Source organism: Barbus barbus (assembly GCF_936440315.1).
Source record: "Barbus barbus genome assembly, chromosome: 14".
Taxonomy (NCBI): domain Eukaryota; kingdom Metazoa; phylum Chordata; class Actinopteri; order Cypriniformes; family Cyprinidae; genus Barbus; species Barbus barbus.
Window position 1 is genome coordinate 26390376 of NC_136742.1, and position 25972 is coordinate 26416347.

The following is a 25972-nucleotide window of genomic DNA, read 5'->3' on the forward strand; positions in this document are numbered from 1 at the left end:
GACAAAAAAAAAAAAACAATTTCGTTCAAAATGCTGTTACGACCTCAGAACAGTTTAGTGCATAATTTGCTAACAAATACATTTTGATGTTTGCATAATCAGCTTTATATGTATAGCTTTTCTGGCACAGTAAACTTGCTTGATAACTCACCCGGTACATTATTGCACTTGCAATACAGAGTGCTCAGAGTCAATCTAAAATGTCATGGTTGCTTCTGTAAATACATTTTTATCTCATGTTTGCTTCTGTTAACACTATGGTAAGATTGAATGTAGGAAGTATGTTATTTTTAAACACAATAGAGCATTAACATTTTAGCAACACTTTGAACAACGCATACAACAACAAGCATAATAAAACATTGCCGGATTCACGTTCACCTGTTTCAGATAAAACTGAAATTACTTTTCGCGCCACTTACTGGACATTTCACTTTGAAAGTTTTGAGTGACATAGATGATTTTAAATTTTCCAATTTAAAGCAAATGATCTGTGTAAGGCTCAATTCAGTTGGACTGACCAAATTTAGCCATGTAAATGGGTGATTTCTGACACAAACTTCTTTTGACAAACAATCATCACGAAAGTTAATTATCAAAGATACCGCAAATAGGGCTTTGCACATTTTTTACAAGTTGCAATCAATACTCTGAAAAATCTGAGGGTGCATGATGCCTTTGTAGTACTTGTTTTATAAACTCGAACAGCATCTGTATTCACCTGTAGTCCTGTGCTATCATAATGCTATGGGATCTTATCACAAAAAAAATCAATAACAACACCACACAGTCTTGTTTTAAGATATGTACTCTTTTGTGCACATTATAAAATCCTTATTGATCAGAGCAGATCCTCTCAGTTACGCCTGCAAATCTGATAAAAGCCTGTCTGAATGTCCCTTTTAATGTCTAATGGTAGGGTAGGCTACACTAATATATGCCTGGATGCCAGCACGGTCACAGTTCACTAAGAGCAAGGAACGAGGAGTACTTCAAAACACGGGAGTCTTTAATAGTCCACACACGTAGGAGACACAGGAACCGAATGACGTTCAGAACTGACCAACACTCACAGAAGTACTGGGGCTTTTAAACATAGGATAATAGGGGAAGACGACGAGACACACCTGGAATCAAATGAATACAATCAACATGAGGGAAAAACACATACAAGACAGTCCACAATCCTGACATTTCGCCCCCCTACCAGAAGGTGCGTCCTCGCACCGTAGTAACATCCACAGGGGAGGGGGCTCAGGAGGAGGACAGACACCCGGGAGGGGGCAGGCAGATAGAGACTAGGGAGGCGACGAAGGAGGGAGGAGCCAGGGAAGAGACAGGAGGGACCCGGAGCAGGAGGTGCACAGCTGGACCCAGGCCACAGCCATGATGATGGCCCACGGAGGAGCCGACGGAGGGAGGAGCCATGGAGGAGGTATGGCCGCCAACTCCAGGGGCCCGACCAACGGCGGCGGGGCAGGTGGTGAAGGAGCCCGAGGCGGAGACGGAGAGCCAACGAGCCAGGGGGATGCCGAGGATCCGGGGGGCCAGGGTAGAGCCGAGGGCTCTGGCGACCGAGGCGGAGACCTGGAGATCCACGCCGGAGCGACTGAGAACCCAGGTGGAGCTGAAGGGAGGAAGGAGACCAACGGAGCTGGTGGGACGGAGCGACGAGGCGCAGCCAGAGGAGAGGAGTCCTGAGGCGATGGCGGGTCGACGCCCGACCAAGGCGGAGCCGGAGGGATGAGGGAGCCCGGTGGAGCTGGTGGATCGATGGGTGATGGTGGAGGTGAGGGAGCTAGGAGCCGAGGTGGAGGCACTGGGTCTACGGGCCGAGGCAGAGTCCGGGCCTCGGAGGCTGGAGGCGGAGGTGAAGGATACACCAGCCCCGGCGACGCTGGAGGATGGCAGACCCACGGGGCTCGCACCGTACAGATAGGGGGCTGAGGGCGAGCTTGGGGGCTGCCAGACGACAGCGGTGGAGGAGGCAGGAGCGGGCACTAGGGGGCACATTCGAGGAGCAGGCACTGGAGGATCGGACGCCCCCTCTCTGTCTAGCAGTCCCAGATCTATCTTCAGATCACCCTCAGCTGCGGTGCAGGGGGCGGAGCTCCACTCCGCGCTCACACCGTCCACGGCTTGCTCCCTCGTGATGGGCACTGTCGCCGGCTCTCGCACCTGGTCTGAGATGGTGGGCTGGGCTCTGGGTCCGGAGTGGATCTGGCGAGATCATCTTCTTGGGAGACTGTGAGGGGCGATCCGTTTCTCGCCAGAGTCCACTCCACGAAGGCGGCGAATTCCGCTCGAGGACCATCCTCGGACGACAGCGCTCTGCACGCGGTGTTGAGGCTTGCGTTATAGAATGAGCAGAGCGCGTCATCCGGGTAGCTGGTGAGTTCCGCGAGGGCCAGAAACAGTCTGGTATGGTCCTCGAGCGAACGCTCCCCCTGCTCCAGCACACGTAGAAGACACAGGAACACTAAGAATGACGTTCAGAACACTCAGAGAAGGACTTAAGACTGCTTTTAAACATAGGACAATAGGGGAAGACGACGAGACACACCTGGAATCAAATGAACACAATCAACATGAGGGAAAAACTGGGTCACAGGGAACACATGGGGAGCAAAACACACACAAGACAGTCCACAATCCTGACAAGCACGTTCTCTAACAAATAGTTGATGACAGTCTTTGCATCAACAAGGGCGCTTGCAATGACCGTCGGTGATGGCAATAGAAGAGTGAGAAGTGAAAAAATCGATCCTTTTCTCTGCTGGAATAATCATTGAGACCTCCTCTGGCCACTAATCAAACACCATTAGCAGTGACATGAATAAGGCTCTTTCAGCACTAACCGCGCTGTAATGAAGATTAAATGACAAGCGCAATGTGAAGCAAACAGCCAAGATTTAACCGCCAATCAAACAGACCCAATAAAAGCCTCAAGCCACTGCGCTTTTGCTTCTTAGGACATTGGCTGTTTGAAAATCTGTCTTTTCTTTCCTTCACAACGCACAAACACAGACTCGTAAACATATTCATATACCTGAACGCTGGTCAGTGTGGTGTACTGGTAGGCTTTGATGACCAGGTAATTGGCCTCTATATCAATCAATCCCAGAATCATGTACTTCCACCATCTTCTTTTCAGTATCGCCAGCAGATTCTCTTCTCCTGTGGGAAAACATGAAGGTACACAGAAAATTCATTTATTAAGACAGTCTCCTGTGGTATAATCCATTTTACACAATCAATACAAACTTATATGTACAAACCCGATTCCAAAAAAGTTGGGACACTGTACTAATTACGAATAAAAAAGGAATGCAATAATTTACAAATCTCATAAACTTATATTTTATTCACAATAGAATATAGATAACATATTAAATGTTGAAAGTGAGACATTTTGAAATGTCATGCCAAATATTGGCTCATTTTGGATTTCATGAGAGCTACACATTCCAAAAAAGTTGGGACAGGTAGCAATAAGAGGCCGGAAAAGTTAAAATGTACATATAAGGAACAGCTGGAGGACCAATTTGCAACTTATTAGGTCAATTGGCAACATGATTGGGTATAAAAAGAGCCTCTCAGAGTGGCAGTGTCTCTCAGAAGTCAAGATGGCAAGAGGATCACCAATTCCCCCAATGCTGCGGCGAAAAATAGTGGAGCAATATCAGAAAGGAGTTTCTCAGAGAAAAACTGCAAAGAGTTTGAAGTTATCATCTACAGTGCATAATATCATCCAAAGATTCAGAGAATCTGGAACAATCTCTGTGCGTAAGGGTCAAGGCCGGAAAACCATACTGGATGCCCGTGATCTTCGGGCCCTTAGACAGCACTGCATCACATACAGGAATGCTACTGTAATGGAAATCACAACATGGGCTCAGGAATACTTCCAGAAAACATTGTCGGTGAACACAATCCGCCGTGCCATTCGCCGTTGCCGGCTAAAACTCTATAGGTCAAAAAAGAAGCCATATCTAAACATGACCCAGGAGCACAGGCGTTTTCTCTGGGCCAAGGCTTATTTAAAATGGACTGTGGTAAAGTGGAAAAGTGTTCTGTGGTCAGACGAATCAAAATTTGAAGTTCTTTTTGGAAAATTGGGACGCCATGTCATCCGGACTAAAGAGGACAAGGACAACCCAAGTTGTTATCAGCGCTCAGTTCAGAAGCCTGCATCTCTGATGGTATGGGGTTGCATGAGTGCGTGTGGCATGGGCAGCTTACACATCTGGAAAGGCACCATCAATGCTGAAAGGTATATCCAAGTTCTAGAACAACATATGCTCCCATCCAGATGTTGTCTCTTTCAGGGAAGACCTTGCATTTTCCAACATGACAATGCCAGACCACATACTGCATCAATTACAACATCATGGCTGCGTAGAAGGAGGATCCGGGTACTGAAATGGCCAGCCTGCAGTCCAGATCTTTCACCCATAGAAAACATTTGGCGCATCATAAAGAGGAAGATGCGACAAAGAAGACCTAAGACAGTTGAGCAACTAGAAGCCTGTATTAGACAAGAATGGGACAACATTCCTATTCCTAAACTTGAGCAACTTGTCTCCTCAGTCCCCAGACGTTTGCAGACTGTTATAAAAAGAAGAGGGGATGCTACACAGTGGAAACATGGCCTTGTCCCAAATTTTTTGAGATGTGTTGATGCCATGAAATTGAAAATAAACTTATTTTTCCCTTAAAATTATACATTTTCTCAGTTTAAACATTTGATATGTCATCTATGTTGTATTCTGAATAAAATATTGAAATTTGAAACTTCCACATCATTGCATTCTGTTTTTATTCACAATTTGTACAGTGTCCCAACTTTTTTGGAATCGGGTTTGTACAAACTGTTTGGGAAAACTATCAAACGGTTGAAGTGGTTTGAAGTCAAGCAGGGTGAAACCAGCTATTATAATCATCCAAGTTGTTTAATGCAGTTTAAACGAGCAGAACATAATCCTGGATCAGCCTTCTTTTGCTGGTCATTGCTATAAACTCTTGACCTCAGATTTTAGGGTTAGATTAGATTAGAGTATAGATGGTACTATATAAATCAAAAACTACTCCAAAACAAATACATAATTTTTGTTTTTGGGAAGACCTTCAAATTATCAAAAGTGACAGTGAAGACATTTATAATTCAAACATATTTTTATGTGAAATAATACTCTTTTAAACTTTTTATTCATCAAAGAATCCTGAAAAATTTGACATTCTTTGCACAAAAGCACTGAGCAGCGCAACTGTTTTCAACAATAAAAAAAGTTCCTTGAGCAGGAAATCATAGAAGGATAGCATATATAGAAAGATATTTCTGAAGGATCATGTGACACTGGAATAATGATGCTGAAAAATTTTAATTAACATCACAGGAATAAATTACATTTTAAAATATATTAAAATAGAAAATGGTTACTTTAAATTGAACAAAAATTTCACAATATTGGTATTTTTATTGTATTTTTAATCAAATAATTGCAGGCTTGCTGAGATTATAAGAAGGGTTCAAATAAAGAAAAGTTGTTTTGTCATTTTCCAAGAAACTATAGAAACCTGAAGAAATAAAACACAACAGCCAGTTTTCTTTCTGCACAGAGAGGTTTCATTAAAATACTGCAATAATCTCTTAAATATGCAGTAATCTCAATTTTCTATAGTTTTCTATAGGATCATAACAGCAGAAGTACCGCAGCTAAAAAGCAAGATGAATAGAACTTAAGAACAAAAGTCTTTGCAGACATTCTAACTAAGTTTCCCCATAAAATTTCAAATGAAGGCAAAATGAAAAATGTGATCAACTTTCTTTTACAGATATAGCCATAATGACACTTAACAGTCCTTACTTGTTTTGAATTTCTAATTGAACACAGTCTTTCTGCAGTGAACAAATTTAATCTTGACATATTCTAGAAACATTTAATGGACGATGGATTGGAGTTTTGTAAGCCCTTATAAGTAAATTGATTCATTAGGCCTTTTCAACATGTCAAACTCTCAGGGTATTGTGCTTGAAAAAAGCACTGGCTCCTCTAAGCTGCAGACCAAGAATCAGAAAATAAAGATAACTGCTCTAATCTAATCGAACACAAAACAAATGCTTTGTTCTTGCAACTTCCACAGTCTTAAATTGAATTAGGAAATGAACATTGAGGACAACTGGTAAAGTCAAGAAAACATCTGCAGACCAGAAAAGAAAGATTATTGAATGAGCTGCAGAAGAATATTAAGCCAAACGTATGTCAAGTGTTAACTTTCATCTGTGTGTTGTGACTGTAATAACTATACTGTATGTTAAGAAGAGATCAATTTAATCCATTTTCTACTGAGAGATCTACTGTGTGACAGACACTGGTAAAATAAATTATAATTTAATTAAAAGGAAGAATGGATTGTACAAAGTCATGATCTATCCAATATCCATTCAGTCACTAAATTTGATTATTAATAATGAAAGTCAGTAGATCTTAAACAACACTATACAGGCAAGGTGACCTGAAATATATTCATTAACTGAATTAACAACAGTAATTAAGCTTTTAAGTGTGACTGTTAAATGGCTTCAAAGAATAAAATGAATGAAAAATGACATGAGATTCTCATAAGAAAAGGTGAAATGAGATGTTACACACAAGGGCAGATCTAACTCAGTGCCAATGACAATCAAATCCTGCAGATGTCAAATCCTTTCACAAACATGTAAAGAGAAAGCATGTCTCCCCAAAGGTAATCAAACATTTTAATATAGATTACACTAACCGGACACCATAATAACATTTGCGGATGCCTCACTGGGGTCAGATTTGACGTTCAGGAGAAAAGTAATTTAAATCTGCTTTATCTGAAAACAACAACAGAGGATAAAAGCACTGGAAATATGATAGAAGCAGCAGGTAAGATCTAAAATCTCTCAGAAGAGAGAGTATATATGTGCACAAGTTGTGCCCGATACAATGCAATTATTATAATATCTGTATAATTTACTGTAGTATATCAATTATATATAATTTACACAAGAATATGATGCAGTCATACTTACAATCTTGTTATTTTTCATGACAAATAAAATAAATGTCTTCTTTGAATGACAAATGGAGATATTGTGCAGAGTGTTCATGCTGCTTTTAACACACAATTGAACAAAACTCACACAGGAAAAGAAAAATCATAATGGTTTCAAATGACATGTGGACAAAAATAATGTCAGAATTTTCTTTTGAGTACTTGCTCTCTCTCCCTTTCAGCTTTGTAGAGATTTATGACACTGAACCGTTCTCCATAAGGCATATCATTTTGCTTTCGAATCATATCTATTCCCACCTCACATTCGTGAGAATGTTAATGGCGTGTGCCATTATATCGACTTTAACGCGATGACCACAGGCAGCAGCTGTGATAGAGATGTCATCATAGTGCTTGTTAAAGGGACTGACTGCGGAGAGCGTGCTGGTCGAACAAGGAAGGGAAAATTACTCTTAAAGACAGGTAAAGACATGGCTGAGAGACCATATAATAATCCCATTCCCGGAGAGCACTGACAAATCCCACTGTGTTACCAGAGCTTCTAAAGATAGATCTCTCGACAAACGACTCTTCCTCACACTGGCAGTGCGGAGCCCATATGTCCCCAAAGTTGCGAATGAGACTGGCTGCTGGTTGGTCTCAGATTTTCAGAAAAAGATAAGTGAAAAATCCAAGATCCATATAAAACTTGTATTATAAACATAAAATGTACTTTGTAAAATGAAAATGCATTAAATGGAAACGTCTAAAAATCTATTTCATATAAGTGTTGTTCTTTTGAACTTTCTATTCATCAAAGAATCCTGAAATAAATATTGTTTCCACAAAAATCATTAAGCAACACAACCGTTTTCAATGTTGATAATAATAAGAAATGTTTCTTGAGCAGCAGATCAGCATATGATAATGATTTCTGAAGGATCATGTGACACTGAAGACTGGAGTAATGATGCTGAAAATTCAGCTTTGCATCACAGGAATAAATTATATTGCAATATATATTCAAATAGAAAACCGTTATTATAAACTGTAATAATATTTTGCAATATTACTATTTTTGCTGTATTTTTGATCAAATAAACACAGCCTTGAAGAGCATAAGAGACTTCTTTCAAAAAAACATTTTTAAAGTCTTTCTAGCCCCAAACTTTGAAACAGTTGTGTATATTGAAATGTATTCAAATATAATATTATGTACATTAAACATTTATTGTATACTATATATACAGAGAGAGAGAGAGGGAGTATAAATAGTATGCATAAGTATAGTATACTGTATATACTGTATATAGTATGATCCAGCCAAGTATATACTGTATATATAGTATAAGTACATACACTTTTTTTTTTATAGATGAAATACTAGCGTCATGATTCACTCAACCTCATGTTTTTCCAAACCTGTGTGAGTTTTTCTTCCGTTGAACACAAAAGAAGATATTTCCATGAATTTGCATAACCAAACAGTTGCTGGTAGCTATTGATGTCCATAGCATTATTTAAGGCCTCTAAATTATCGACATGATTAAAACTTGAAAACCTGTTGTACACAATCTACTAGCCTGCATGCTTTCTGTTGTCTGATTGATAGTTCATATTTTTATAGCAAGTAAAATACCTTTTGGTCCCCCTTCTGACCATCCACCGGACCATCTACAGGAGTATATAAAACATAAAAGCCTGATGTATCAGATATGATACTCGTATATGCAAACTCTCTTTTTTTCTAAGGCTCGTTAAACTGTGGTATTGAAAATACATTTTTGGACTATTATTTCAAGCTTGACAGGGCTATTTCAATTCTATGTAAAAATCCAAGCTAATATTGCTTTCATTTATTCATCACATTGTAAATGGATGCTCAAGGTGCATTCTGGGATATAGTATGTGCCCGTATATTATAAACTGCACATTTTGGCGAATGTAGTAAGTAGGTCACCCGTGCTTACAGACATACCGTGTTTTGTCTACATTTAGACACTTTCACCTAAAGCGAAAACTATGGAAATGTGTCAAACAGAAAAATAAAATACAACTAAACACATAAACATTATGCATTTAACATCAAACGATTTTTTTAACAGTTTTTAACCTTCCTTGTGAAAACCTGTTATTGTGCTTTTCATGTTTTCGAGTGCATTCAAGGTATACATTTTATCCGTAAGTGTTGTTCGCTAGGAATCAAACCCATGATCTTGGCATTAACAACAGCATAGACTCACTCCAACAAAACCTCCAAAAAGCTGCATTGAATATATGTGTGTGTGGCCGTGAATGGCTTATTCACACTCAACATCGGCCGAGGAGGGTACATGCACGCCCCATCATCGTGTGGACACAGTTTATTGATTATCTGTCCATGGGGGGAACAGGATAGAGTCGAGACGCTGTAGCAATGCAAACAATAAATGTCTTCCCTCACTCCTGCCAGCTCAACACTTCTAATCTGTGTCAGTAAGAAGGAGTGGATACAACTGGCCTCTAAAAAGCCAATAAAGAAGCTTTCAGGGGTAATCATCAACGCAGAGGACAAAGCACTGACCTCACACATTACCCAGCAATCCTTGCACTCGATTTTGCAGGAGATACTGAAGATGGTGTGATGGATATGCTGCAAAATGACAGCAAACACAAAGCGGAGGCCTCCTCCTAACCTACAATTGCAAAAGTATTTCAACAGGGCATTGAAATGCATCTGAAGGCCCTAATGCAGGAATCACAGAATCCAGTAATAAAAATGGAATTTACAGTATAACTCGGAATGGGATGTAAACGTAATCTAATTGTGATATGGACTAGTGTCTGTGAATATTAAACAGCAAAAAGACTGCTATTATATATTTCATCTTCTACACATGCTCAATTATTAAGGAATATAACAGTTTTTAATTTCATGTTTTTATTTTAACAGTAAACCACTGTTGTTAAGCACTTGGACAAAAATGAAATTAATAGTTAAAGTTTCATTTGATTAAATTTTGAAAAGGTAATTACATTTTTAATGATTTATGTCTTCAGTTGATAACCTTTTTTGATAATAAATTTCTATTCAATATTAAATCCCGAAAAATTAAAACAGACAAAAACTGAATTTCAGCGAAAAATCTTTATTGTAAAACTTGCTATAAATTATTAAACTGTTAAAGTTTTATGAATACAATTTATTAGATATGCTTTCTGATTGTAAAAAAATTAAGTTAAACAAATAAAATGGAATGCAGAAAAACATTAAAATGAAAAAAACTGAATTTGGGGAGAAAAAAATAAAACGTTTTTTTTATAAATTATTGGTGTTAAACTGTACAAGTCTCATGATTTTTTTATCCATTAAAATTTAATCCAGAAAAACAAAATTTTGAAAAAAATATGGAATTCAGTAAAAAATAAAATGCACTTTATAGGGTCTAAAAATTTCATTTTTGTTAAAAGTTAGCCTAATAAATTATTGTAGAATTGTATAAGTTTGTAAAAACGTACAAACGATTTTGTGAAAGATTACAATTAGATTAGTTAAGTAGACATGCTTTTTCATTACTTAATTTTAGAATTTAAACATTTTCATTTAACCATACCTAAACGAAATTTGAGAAACAGTGAAAATTTTAGGGCCCACGTAAGTTACACGTAGTTACACCAGGAAATATTTGAAACAAAAAAATATCACGTAGCAAATGCTGTATGTTAACAGTTTGAATTATGTGAACTCGCTCCAGCAAAATCATCATGCATCATAATTGGCTGAAGTTGATTCATTTTAAGATGCAAAACCCTTCCAAAACCTGATCCCAAGTTGTTTTCAAATCAAATGAATGAGACAAGCTGTGAAAAGATAAAACTGACTGATTTTGCTGTTGCAATCCACCAGGAAATCAAGCTCCGAAACAAATATAATTGTGCCCTAATATCAGCGATTCAAAAGGTTCTTGATGTCAGACGTGTGTGGACGGCAGCGTAAAAACAAATCGCAGTGGCGTAAAATCAATATTAGGGCTATCACATCAAAATGATTAATTAGCTTATTCAATGCAGCTCTGTAGGGGAGAGGTAACAATTGCTTGAAAAAAGTTGTACAAGCTTGTAATGTCAGATGGCAGTAATGAATGTGAGGGGGCGGGGCTCTTCACTGCCACGCCCCCACAGCTCAAGGCCAATAAGCACTGGCTGTGTCCAAATTCAGGGTCTGCATCCTCCTTAGGATCCTTCCTACCCGGTTGAAGGAGGAGGGATCCTCCGACGTCCGCAAAACCCGGAAGTCGGTGTTTGTGAATTTGGACAGCCTACCCTTCTTTCAGTTCCCTCCCTTACCCGTTGCTCATATCCTGTCGCCTAGCAACCGTGACAGCGCCAAGCAAGAAGCGGGAAAATGGACAAACAAAGAGTTATTCTCCTCATTTTAATTCTTTTGGAAGAAATAAAGCAATTAAATAAATTAAATACTTTCTTTGCTCGTTGTCGGAGAGTTTTTTATATCAGACTACAAGACAGTCACATCCAGGTAAGCCATTATAGCCTATTTTTATTTGTTTTTAAGTATTCTACTAATTTCTCCTACAAATTCATTGAGCCGAAGCATAAACTTTAGCTTGTTTTGTCAGAGAAACTCCTCTCCCACTCCGCTACCGCTCGCTTCGTCTTACGCTCTGCCGAAAAGAATTATGGGATAGGTAGGACGGGAAAGGATCCACCACATCCATCCTTCCAATTCGGGGAAAAGGAGGACGTATTTGTGGGCCGCATTTGAAGGATCCTACGAATTTGGACAGCCTTCGTCGCGGCGCTGTGACGTAACATCCTTCAAATGAGTACTCCGAAGGATGCAGACCCTGAATTTGGACACAGCCACTGAGTAAATTGAACTCTACACCTGCGAAAGAACCTGCAGTCTAGCTGTCTTAGCTTAACAAAATGCTCATGAAGTTCAGGAGACAATAGGCGATATAGTAAATATGTCTTCATGTAATATTCAGTCATTTTAGTCTATATCACTTTTAATGAAACTGTATACAGACCATCAGTCAATGCAACATTTTGTCACTGAAATAGTTTGAAGGTGGCATTTAGGACAGCACTAAACTTTGAGGTATGAACAAAGCCAAAGCTGTTAAAAAACAAGTGCAGTTTTCACACATGATTTCCTCTGTTTTCCTACCACTTCCCTAACACTGACTGTTTTCAGCTTCTTCTTTTTGTTATTATAACCGTTATAGCCATGCACTCATTTTTCTTTGCCAGCGTCCACTTGGCATCCATGGCGCAGCGCTGACAGATTGGTAAGAAGAATTCTGGCATGCAATTGCATTTGTTTTCTATTCCTGAAACAATAGGAGAGAGAGCCATATGCTGGGCAGACACTGTCCTGCTGGAACAACAGATATTCTGACTCATGATATGCATCCTCGCACCGGGAGACAGGCTATCCTCATACACTAATGCTTCTCCCACGCTTTAGGAGGCTATTCTTTCATTTTTATCTTTCAAAATCAGCTAACTTGATACTAATGCAGCTAACTTGATACAGTACGCTATCAAAAGGCAATGAAATCAGTGTCTGAACACCTCAGAAAACTATATCTGAAACAAACAGATGCATTAGAAAACACGATTCTTTTAAAATACAAACGAAATACCCACTCGGATCAGAAATGATAGCGCTTGTTCATTTTCAAAGGTTCCTCAAAGATTATAGTTAGCTAAAAATATTTTCATTACTTCAAATAAAATAACAAAAATATCATATAAAATAATTAGTGTTTTCAAACGATTAATCGTGATTAATCGCATCCAAAATAAAAGTTTTTGTTTACATAATATGTGCGTGTACTGTGTGTATTTATTATGTATATATAAATACACACATGCATGTATATATTCAAGAAAATTATGTTATGTTTATACATTTAAAATATAATATTAATTATATTAATATGAATATATACATGGAAATAATTTCAAAATATATACTGTATGTGTATGTATTTATATTAGTGCTCTCAATCGATTTAAAATAAAAAACTAATTAACGCACATTTTTCTAAAATTAAGTTTTTAAATATACTTTTATATTCAAATAATTTCACATTCAATCTTCAAATGTACAATGTACAAACAACATAAAGACAATATATTTTTTTATGATTGAAGGCCAGTATCACTGATATCAATACTACCGATGTCTCTATAAAATATTTTTTCCCCTGAATATTTAACCATTGACTGTAGCCATTCAGCATTACAGTATAATTGAGAGCTATCAATTTTAACATTTATTAGACTTAACTAATTTAAGTGAACTTAAAACAATCTTCACACGAACCCATTATAATAAATGACATATTTAGCTACCTGTGCCCTTCAGCAGAAATATACAGAAAATAAATAGTTACCAAACACTAAATTCTAAATTAAATATAGATGAACCCCTTAAATCTATAAAAGTTATTGATTTCCTCTTTTTTCTTTTGTTCTGGGATTAATAGACATCACAGCAGCTGGTTATTAGGTTATTTGCCTGCTATTGCTTTAAAAGCTGCTGCTGCTGAACATGACGCGGATCTGACATGCATTTTATTTTCTCACACATCTCTTTACCTTTTCTAACCCACTTCAGGTCTTAAAGTCTCTACTAATGAGCAGACGAGTTGAATCGGGTGTTTTAGATGAGAGAGACAGTGCTGGTGTGCCTCAGGACAGTTTTTAAAACCATTTCAGAGACATGTCCTTGAATGTGACGCATATATAACATATTGCATGCATGCACACAGATTTAAGGCAGCTTTAATCGCCTTTTTGGTAACTTCATGCCTTAACTGAAGGCATAACTATGACATTGCATGCACGTAGTTTCTTTAGCTGTTTGATATGAAATGATACAGGCTACAGCGCGTGCCGGCATCTTTGTGCGTGTATTTGAAGAGCGCGCACTACGAGCACAGTATCTTTTACGTCTGAAACGTCTCCCTTTTGATGTGGTCATAAAGACATTCTGCATCTAACTAAATGCAATCCTTTTCAAGAAAAAGGTGACAGAGGCAGCAGTTGTGAATGGGATGGCCAACCCTAGCCCCGCCCCTGCGTTAATTGCGGTAAATATTTTTAACGCATAAATCTGAAAAAATGTATCGCCTGCGTTAACGAGCTAATTTTGACACCACTAATTATATATATATATATATATATAATACATAATAAATATACACAGTACACACACATATATTATTTAAACTAAAACCTTTATTTTGGATGCGATTAATCATTTGACAGCACTAAATATAATATAATATAATTTCAGCTAGTTGCCAAGGCATCATTTATCATTTTATTTAGTTTAGCTTGATGTATTAAAATAACTCAAACTAAAAATGAAAAACAATTAATAACTAATTAATAATAATATTACATTAATAAATAGACATAAAAAACAAATAGAAATGACAAAAACACATCATAACTAAACTAAAATTAAAATAATACAGAAAATATAAAAATACAAATAAATTCAAAATATCTCAATGATACCAAACTAACACTGCCTCAGAGATTTGACTGGCAAAAGCAATCGAAATCTTTCTAAATTTATAGTTAGACAAGGTGTATTTAATATTGGCTCTGATCAGCGGAGTGCAGTGTTCTGGAATTGCCATAATATGAATCTGGCTTAATAACGCACAGCAGAGCAAAACGCTGTCGCTCTAACGTTTCTGTCAGCCATCAGCATTAGCCTCGAGTAATTAATAACTGCCTGGCCACATTAGTACAGGAAACCACATTATATGTCTCCACCGGTAAAAAGTGATGCACTAGAAAAGAGAGAGAGACTGATTTCCCGTCATAGTCCTTCTCCAGTTCTGTAGCGCCGTGGTTTAAATCCAATTTGAACGGAGCAAAAGGGTCACGACTTCTACAAGCTACACAGAAGAGGTGAGAAGAAATGATGGGAAGGGAAGGAAATGAGAAAAGCAAGTTTCACTTTACCGAGGCTATTGTAAGATGACAGTTTCTACGAAGAAGATGAGCATCATTGTTTGGCCGGAGCTCGCGGACACGGGCCGCCTGACAGGCAGCTGCTCTTGTTGCCCTCTCGTTACCCTGAAAGCTCACATTCCCTGCCCACTTTCTGTAGCGTGTGGTCTTGTTTACCGAGGCTGCACAACTCCTTGGTCACTGGAGTAGAACAAAGAGACTGCGCCAATTTGGCAGGGGCCGCCGACAGCTCACTCAGAGTGGCGTGCTTGAAATAATGAGTTTGTATGCAGCCTTCGTGTGCAATGTTCACATGCTTCAAAATACGATTCAGCAAGGCTTGTCAATTAAAATGATGCATTATGGATGGAAAAAGAGCTATGAACAAAAGTTACTATGGCAAAAACTTCACCCATTAAGCCCTAAATGTTACAATCTACCTAGCAATGCCCTAGTAACCACTCAGAATAGCAACTTCTTAAGCCGGTTCAGACTACACGATTTTAGCCTGATTTTGGCACGATCTGCTTGACGTAGCTGTCGTGCAGATTCGTATACAACAATGGGCGTCGGTTTCATCTCGTGTAGTTTGTCATAGTGGACGACAATCGATGCCATGTCTACGATGCTTCACGATGTCAACACAAAGTCTAGCATGTTTTTTTTTTTTTGTCGTTCAAGTGTATTTTATTAAGTATACTTAAGTAAAGTTCATGTATATTTGTAAGTATACTTTCTGTAGTAAGTATACAAATATCAGTGTACTTGTAGTATACTTGTAAGTGTACTATTTCAGTACTCCTTGGGACTAAATTGGCCCACTTTCTAGTATACTTAAGTCTACTTTAAGTATAACAGTAGTCAAATTTGAGTACACAACTAGAGTACACATCAATGTTTTTAGCTTGTACTGCAAGTATACTAAAAGTGAACTTATAGGTATACTGATTTTAGTTTACTAATTAAATACTTGTAGTAGCAATTTTAGTACACTTTGAAGTATAGTCTCAGTAAACTACTAGTTTAGTAGTTTTATACTGCAAGTATACTCGTAAGTTTTCTTTAAGTGAACTTTACATCATACTTTTAAGTCTACTCCTAGGTATTAATTTGTATATATTTTGTCATATGAATATCTGAACATACAAAACATCAAAAGAAAGAACAGGGTATCTGCTCGTAAACAAAAACATTTTATTCTAGCTTCATGCATTCTTTTTTAAACACCTGAATGTGGGTAAGTTTCATAAATAAAAAATAAATAACATTTTCAACAAAAATATGAAAAAAGACTAAGAATTGGATTCAGAATGATAATCAAAACGTAGATGGAGTCGATCAACACCTCAAAGCTTGACAGTCATTATTATACCTTTTCATTGGTCGACATTTTATTCCATAACGTTACACAGTTTTGATGCTGTTTTATGTCTGATGATGGTGTTAGATTACATGTGGAAGCATCTGTTGGTTTGGTTTTTTCTTCACTTGTGTTTTTATTTTAGAAATTCTGTACAGAAGATGTGTACTAGCGCCCCCTACCATATAACAATGAAAACACGGATTCTAGGAGCACAAGTATAGCTCAAATATATTTTGATTTTTCGAAGTATAAGTCAAGTGTAGCCTACTTAAATGTCATTTTATGTATATTTCTGAGAAGTACATAAAAAGTAGACTAAAAGTATACTTCCTATTTTTAGTTTAAAGTCCGCTTGAAATCAAAATTGACTATATTTATTTTGTTAGCGCACATTGCTATTTTTGTGGTGAACAATTCATCCATGCAAGTCAATCCACAAAAAAAAAAATTTGTTTGCCTTCATAATCTTTAATCCAAATCTGAAAATGCTCCTCCCCTCTAAAATGATGGGGCTTCTCTGATGACATCAGTTTGACAGCTTGGGCATGAGCATGACATCCTTAACCACGCCACTCTAAAGGCGTTTCTCAATGTCAAGGAAGGATCCTCGGAAGCCAGAATTTCGAGGATGCTACGTCATCGACATCCGTCGAAGGACTGTTCCAATGTCGAGGATCCTCGGAATTTCAACCAAGGACTGAGTCCTTCGTTCGAAAAATATCCCATACACAGGAAAGGATGCATAAGTGTAGCCTTCGCGCTCTTCGCGCGCTAAAATCACCCACAATCCTATGCGCGCAGCTTTGCTATCTTGCTCAAAAATTCAAAATGTTGGACGTTAGCGGAGTCGGAGCGCCAACGGGGCAATATGCGTTCAAATGTAACTTAAGTATATTTACAAATTACTTAAAAAACATTTTTGTATTAAAAAGTATTACTACCGTATTGATATTATAAATTCTAGAAATTACGTTATTGATAGCTAACTGAACCGGACTAACTTAGTTAAGTTGTCCAGAGTAAAAGCGGACCGTTTCACTGACGTAATGACGCAATAACGTGCACTTGCTAGCCTGTTCCATTTACATGTTCTCCGAATGCTTAAGAGGAGCCTCGCCTAGCCTCTGAAGGAAGTGACTTGGAAGGACCAGTCCTGCCAAGGACGTATCCTTGACATTGAGAAACACCTTAACTGTCAATGTTCATTTCTGGATGAAACGCCTACATCCAATCAATTCGCAGTACAAAAAACAAGCCATGCCCTATATTTTCCTCATGCAATATTCTGTTTCTCTCGGAAGTACGTCACAATACGGAAGTAAAAACAGTCGCAAACTTCTGGTTCACGCGGACTTTAAAAGAAGTGTAATAGCACACTTGAATAAACTTCTTTTTCGTAAGAGTAGTCGCGTGCTATCAATGACATCACACATGCCATTAAAGACGGCAAGCGAAGAATGATCGGATAGCAATGTGTAGTCTGTTTCTTGTTTACAGCACGACAAGATTTTAGGAGTCAAAATCATATAATTTGGCACAGTGACTGTCGTAGCCCACAAAAAAATCATGTAGTCTGAACCAAGCTTTAGAACAACTTTTAAGCCCGGTTCAGACTAAACGATTTTTTTGTGAAATTCTTCGGATGATGTCTTTAACGATGTGTGTGCCGTTATCGATAGCGCTGGATCAGACAGGTGGTGGTGACATGAGCATAAACAAACAGTGGCTAGCAAACAGCTAAGTGTTCTGCCCGGTCTTGTCCTCAGAAAAACTCAAAAAAGAAAGAACACCTGGCAGTGGACACAAATCTGGATTGTATGAAGAGGACTGGACCTTTCTCACATCATAAATGCAGAAGTATTATAGCTATAGCTCCACGAACATTTCCTCCATTGTAAAATTTCCACCTAGCAGGACTGATACCATTGTCTCTCTTTCATTTCGGTATGTTAGAAACCATATACGAAGGCGCTTCTGTGCTCCTATTGACCTGCATCATAGATGTGACGGAACTCGTCGTGGATGACGAGAAAAATAATCTGACATGTTAGACTTTTTGTGTTGACGTTGTAAAGCATCGCAAACGCGGCATCGATTGTTGTCCACTATGGGCCAGATTTACTAAACCGGGCAAATTAGTGTTAGAGCGTAATTCCATAAAAGCGCCGATGGGAGGAGAAAATTCGGTGGGTGATTTACTAGGGCTGCACGATTAATCGAATGCGCATCTCGTCAGTAAAGCTGGTGTTCTGATGATTTGTGCTACCCTGTCAGATTATGCTACCTCCCATTAAATCATTTGTAAGTGTAATCATTTATATCAACTAAACTAGTCCAAAACTAAAACTCCAAAACTTTTCTAAGCAAAGGGTAATGTATCAGCTAGACATGTCCATCTGACTGTACATATGATTACTTACCAATTAAAATGGACATAAAATCTTGCCTTGTCATGGAAGTATTCTATTTCAAATGACAAATACAGAGTTTAGCAGCACTTTAGCAGCAATATTTGCTTGATTAACCAATCTGAATCATGTACTCTGTAATATTTATAGTATAAAAGTATTAAAGCTCCTGGCGATTCCAACACAGCAAAAATTTTCATCCAAAATCATTTATGGCTCTGTTTAGCTTTCAAAAATGACTCATCCATTAATGATCCTAAAGGGCCTTATTGAAGCAACCTGATTTCTGTATAAAAGGAGTGTGTTAGTCAAGGAATCACATGTGATCTGTTATAAATAGACTGTGAGTTGGCATATTTCTCAGCTCAGAACACGACGCTTTTCCATTTCTATTCTTAGCCTGCTGAAAGTGTGCCAGAAAACATTGTGTCAAAGCTTGCTGCTTGGAAGCTTAACGTGAAATCAATTAGGAAATAAAACCGGAGCACGACACCTGTAACCTGACTTGCCATCTAGACATGAAGTGAAAATGCTGAGAAATATGAAACGTATAATTACTACATCAACATTAAGACAGGGCTTATTATGCACTCCTAGTTTCATTAAAAACTATGAAATAAAAGAAAGAGTATTTGTCCACATTAACTTAGTTCAGTCAATGCAAGTGTTTACTTCAGAGAAAAATGTGACAAAAGTAAAATATTATGCATTTATGCTTTTATTAAGTACAATATATTGTAAGAGAATAATTGGTCTGTAATTGAACAATATAAAATAAAAAATATAAACTTAAAAAATACAAGCAAAGGGAGGGCTCCTTTTTCTTCTTCTTCTTTTTTTTTTTTTTTTTTTTTTTTTTTTTTAAAAAACAGCAATCTACACAGCCTGACTGACATATTTCTGAATAGAAACAGGCTAGTAGTTTTGAAAGTTTCTGCCAGAGTTCCAGAAGAGGTCACGCTCGAGACAGAAAAGAAATTTAATGAAAAAACTTCAAATAACCTTTTTTCTGCCAGTCTCTCATAAAAAATGTATGTTCCTATGGTCTTATCATCACCTTGTCTTACAGATAACCTCACGTTATGTTTCTATTTGACAGTGTTTTTATTAAACTGCACAGAAACCTGGAGGAGCCGCCCTTACCTTGCCTGACTGCGAGTGTAGTGGTGTAGACCAGGAACAGCAGGATGTAGTTGAGAAAGCACTGGAACACCGGGGTGTTGGCGTGGTAATCGTCCGCCAGGTATTTGCTGGTCAGTCCAATCCCACAGATGAGCAGTGATAAGACCTGGCCGAGGGCCAGCGTGAGGAGAAGTTCCCTGTGAACAGAAATCCATGAGTCATTTGCATATCTCACAGATCCAAAGAAAAACTGTACTGTACTGTACTCTGTGACCTTAACCATGACAAAAGGACACATTAAAGGAATAGCTCAGCCAAAAACTAAACTTCACTGAAAATCTGACTCACCCTTAGGCCATCCAAGATGTAGATGAGTTTGTTTCTTCATCTGCACAGATTTGGAGAAATTTAGCTTTATGTCATTTGCTCACCAATGGATCCTCTGCAGTGAATGGGTGCCGTCAGAATGAGAGTCCAAACAGCTGATAAAACATCACAATAATCCACAAGTAATCCACACCATTCCAGTTTATTAATTAACGTCTTGTGAAGTGAAAAACCATGTGTTTGTAAGAAAACAGTCCATAATCCATTATAACACTTCCTCCAGTGAAAAAGTCCATCCTCACATCAAAATCCACCAACATATTTGTTTACTGTTTTAGACTCGTGAACAGCGCTTGATCTATTTCTCTCCTGATTCAAGTGAGATTATTTTGTTCACAAAGAAAAAACTATATGTATAGAGGACTCAAATTTTAGCTAAAAACAATAGTTTGAAGTTAAAAATATCTTAATGCTATAGTTTCTCACTTCACAAGATATTAACTGCTGAACTGAAGTCATGTGGATTATTGAGATCTGAGATTGAGAGATTGAGATTATTGAGATTATTAATCATCTGTTTGGACTCTCATTCTGACGGCACCCATTCACTGCAGAAGATCCACCGGTGAGCAAAATCTGTTCTGATGAAAAAACAAACTCGTCTACATCTTGGGTGGTCTGAGGGTTAGTACATTTTCAGAAAATATTCATTTTTGAATATACTATTCCTTTAAAAGAAGAGAAAAGGGACCCAAGGATAAATCTCAACAACCTTGGAGAAAAATGGGTTACTAGAATAATGGTTCTTGATCCAGCTCATAAAAAGTGTCTAATTTGTCTAACTTTTACTGAGTGACAGATGAATTTGTGTTAAATGGAAAAATTTAGATGTAATCAGTCACTAGAAAATTTTGAATTGGGAGGTCTGAAATTTTTTACAGTGTTGTTTAAAATCAAAAAAGTAAATAAATGTCATAAATATATAATAAATAGAAATATGTTGTATGTTAGAAATATAGAAATATGTTTTTAGCTAAATATTTAGCTTTTGCTGTTCAAAATTATATGATGGGTTAATCATAATTATAAAAAAAATACTGTCCCTCTAAATAATGTAATTAGCAGCCTTTCTAATTTTTTCCCCCTAAAAAATGATTTAGAAATTGGCTGTACTTGAAATATTTAGTAGATTTGCACGTTTCAAAGTAACTTTCCAACACTGGTGACCTCCCATCAAGCAAGCCTTTCAAGAGCTGTTCGCCACATCCTTCCCCTCGGATTTAAGTGATGATAAAATCACACCAGCTGTCATGGTGATAAACAAACTAGCTTCCTGTAATTCATCAAGACAATTTGTCAGATTTGCCATTTTCTGGATGGTGCCAGATGGTCAGTTACAGGTGGTGGTTAGTGGGAACAACTAGTGGAATCCAATACGATAGGGGCATGTTTAATTGTAGGTGCAGTGAGTGTGTGTGTGTGTGTGTGTTTGCGTCTGAGTGTGTGACAGTCCAAATTGGCAGGATCAGAGCTCTAAGGAGAATGCAGGAAATGCAGGCGTGTGGAACCGGGTGAGGGAATGAACTGTCAATCAACTGGGCTTAAATGTAGGGGACTTGCCATCTCTTCAAAAACTCCATCCAGCTCCCCAGTGAACACAGCACAAACGAAAACAGCCAGTGCTCGCCGCACACACATGAGTAACGAATGAGGCACGCACACAGGTTAGTTCCAGAGACAACATGTGGGAAGATGAAAGAGGAGTCGCGTTATCAAAAAACATGTGCTGCATTGGTACACCGTCAAAGACAAGGTGGAAAAGAAAATGGGGCAAAAAAAAACCCAATGTATTTGTTCTACCTTTCATAAAAATCCAGTCTAGTGCAACAGAGATAATAAAATGAATGTTACGCTTTAGTAGGTAATTGAAAAGTGGATTAGAATCTACCTAAAAAGATCTAAGTTGCTATATTTACAAGAAATCAGAAATGTTTGTAATGCATTTCAATGCTATATGTGTATGTAAGTGTGTGTGTGTGTGTGTGTGTGTGTACATACACACAGCAAATGAGTATATTGCGTATATTTTGGGAGGTAGTTTCTCAGCCAAAATGTGCAATTAAATAGATTAGACACATCAATATTAATAAGCCCTATATAGTAATTACAATTGGTAAAATTATATCAAATGTATTGTTTTTGGAAGTAAAATGTTTGAATACTATATAACTATGTTAAAAATCTACTTTAAACAAAACAGTAAATGTAGTTTTACAATAATATATTGTTAAAATTAAAAAAAAAAGTATGAATATAATACAACTTGTTTCAAATTTATATTAAACAAAACAAATGTAGTTTTGCATTGATTTTAACAATATATTAATATATGAATATACTGTAAAACTACATTTGTTGTTTTAATATAATTTTTAAACAAATGATATTCATACTTTTATACTTTTTAACATTATAACAATATATTAATGTTAAAGAAATACACATATTATTCTTAAATATATTACACTTGATTAAACTTTAAATATTTAGCTTCTGTATGTGTGTCTATATAATGTATCAAAAATCTCTGTATTTAGATATATATGGATTGATTCAGTGATGGATTCAAACTAAATCTACACACTGACTGCATTCAAACTGGTAACCCTAGCTGTATTGAATGATTCATTAAATTCATTAACAAATTCATTCATAATTCATTAAAAGAATCCAATCATAAGAGTCCTTTGTTCATGTGTCAGATGGCACTGTTTGTGCTGTGTTTGAGTGCGGCCAGTGAAGAGAAAAAAAAAATAGAACGGCGTGTTGCTTTATTTATAGTTGTATTATTATTATTTACGGTATACAGTATTTTCATCTTATCACATTTAACTCAGACTGCAAGGTCAGGTAAAATATCATTTCCGTGCTGTGGCCCTTCAGATTCAGTAGCAGTGCAGAAAACAATGCTAAAGGTTAATTAGATGTGCTTACAACAAAAATGTTCATCTATTCAGGTAAAATTTCAGAGCCAAGTATGCAATTAACGACAAACAAAACAGCTTTGAGACTTGGAAAAGGTTACTGAAAACTTTGATGTTTTTTTTTTGCCATTACATTGCAAAGCTGTCCTCATTACAAGACAAAAGCTTGTAGAATTGTTCTCATTTAAAGACTCGGTTTATTGATTTCACATTATGGTGTACACTTAATTGCAGGACCCTGTCCAAAATGGTGCATTTTTTGGTGAGGACATGCAGTCTCGTGGCCTTCACTTAAAGGGATAGTTCATCCAAAAATGAAAATTTACTAAATATTTACTCACCCCCAGGCCATCCAAGATGTAGATGAGTTTGTTTCTATCTTTGTAGAAATTTAGCATTATAGTACATCACTTGCTCACCAATGGATCATGTGCAGTGAATGGGTGCCGTCAAAATGAGAGTCCAAACAGCTGATATATCACATCGCAATAACCACGTAATGGTAATCCACACGACTCAAGTCCATCAATTAAAGCGAAATACATCATCATTAAAAGATTTTTTAACTTCAAACTATTGTTTCCGACTAAAATATCTCTATCCATCATATAGCTTTCTCCAGTGAAAAATCCATCATGTCTGAATCAGGAGAGAAATATGCACAGATCATTCACAAACAAATATAATTCTAAACAAATAGATTACTGTGACGTCTTTATCAGCTGTTTGGAATCTCATTCTGACGGCACCCATTCACTGCAGAGGATCCATTGGTGAGCAAGTTTCTCCAAATCTGTTTTGATGAAGAAACAAATTCATCTACATTCAGGGTGAATACATTTTCAGTAAACATTAGTTTTTGGGTGAACTGTTCCTTTAAGTGTGTCTGTGAAGTACATGAGACTGTAGTGTTTCTCATTTATTATTTTATTTCAAAGGGGTGCTCACCATTCACAAGTACCCCCTTTGTGGCTGCTACAAAGACAAAAACATCAACTCTATTTAACAACGGAGAAATATTACAGAATTATTCAACTGAAGCCGGATAATCACACCAAGACAAGGAGCATGAGGAGGTGAAATTCTCACATTCAAATTAACAACAAAGACTGAAAGAAAAGAATCTAATACTTGAGGTTAAACCAAGAGCATTTGTTACCACAGGCGACTCTAGGATTCCAGTCTCAGGGAGGCTCAGTCTTTAATAATCTGAGCATGAGCTCAAAGGAATATTTTTCGTTAAATGCGAAGGGTCACAAGTTCAAATCTTGCTCCAGTGATAATTTTTTTTAAATAAATAAACACATTATAACAGCATCTGCTTGTCAGATCAGTAATCATGGCCGGTTTGGTTGCATTTATCTTGTGATTTCACTGGAACGGAAAGCACTGGAATGAGATGGATGAGAAACTAAAGTCTTTTAATAATGCAATAACCTCACATGGCTTACTGCAGCGGCTGTTTTCAGCAAACGTCAAGACAGATCAAATAATCATTTTTTTAGGAGGACTGGCAGCTGAAGTCCTAAATAGTGGCAAGCAATGTTTGTTACCACATGTGAGTAAATACACATCTCGTTTATGAGACTGAGATTAATGAATGTCTGATTGGCTCTTCATCTCTTCACCGGTTCTGACAATAATTGAGCAATGGCCAATTTCACGATAACAGTATTAAAGTGATGGAGCAGATATCCGACATCTCACATCTCTATCCCCAGGGCTTTTGTGGCCATTTTCTAATTTTCTCAAAGACTACAGGCTTTTGCAGAGAACGTCACGGTCTGCAGGCAAACGCTTTGAGCTTCACGTACTGTAATGACACTCAGAAATGACAGCAATGATCAATCATGCGTGACAATAATTGTGTGACTCGAGCTCTTTTTTTCTTATAAATATTTCATACTGATAGAAAACCGGAAATAAAATAAAATAAAGTACAATACAAATAGATTTTTGAGTGTTATAATTGCAATCATTTTTGACAATAACTGTGACTTGATGTTTTTCTTCAAAATATTTCATTCTGATTGAAAACTAGTAATAAATCAATTAAATTAAATATAAAATAAAAATCATAACAAAATAAAAGAGAAAATAAGACACAATAAAGATAGTCTTATAAAGATAAAATAAGACAAATAAAATATTATTTATTTTATTGAGTTTACTGTTGTTTTTTAGTGCTCTAACAGCAAAATACAAATACAAACAAAATACTAAAATAATAGAAAATATAATATAATATATATTAATATTATATAAGATCATGTAAAATATAAGGTAAATAAATCAAAAGAAAAATAAACATGATGATTCAATGATAAAAAAGAGCTAAAATAAAACAAATATTATTTATTTTATTTTCTTGACATTGTTGTCATTTCTGTGCTATAATAGTCACCTCTTAATAGCCAAGAACAGATAAGTGCGTTGATAGTAAATTGATTCAAAGGTTACAAAAATAAACTCCATGCTTACTATTAAAGAAGCCTTATACATAAAACAGAGGCGTTAAAAGTACTGCATGTAGCAAATATTTCAGCATGAATCATTTCAAATCTCCGCCTTGTCTTTTTAAGAACAGACCAGTCAGTCATTGAAGATTAAATAGTGAAATGTCATACATGATTGAGGCCTTGCTTGTGTCTCAGAAAGGTCCAAAACCCACATGCATGAGCTCACTTCACCCAACAGTACCACAGAGGTACAAATTTGCATTTAGATAGAAACCAATTTGCTTTTCTCTAAGGCAATTGTATTTA

The 25972-nt window shown here is 36.9% G+C and overlaps 1 protein-coding gene across 1 annotated transcript in view; it reads right to left on the reverse strand.

Annotated features, from left to right (window-relative positions):
* LOC306879821 (solute carrier family 35 member F1-like) overlaps window positions 1–25972 on the reverse strand; it is a 92644-nt gene that overhangs the window by 33900 nt on the left and 32772 nt on the right. Inside the window, exons 2-3 of the mRNA XM_079433021.1 lie at window positions 19918–20093; window positions 3050–3177 (exon numbers count right to left, since the gene is read on the reverse strand). Coding sequence (XP_079289147.1) covers window positions 3050–3177; window positions 19918–20093 — 304 coding nt within the window. The remainder of the gene's footprint in view (window positions 1–3049; window positions 3178–19917; window positions 20094–25972) is intronic.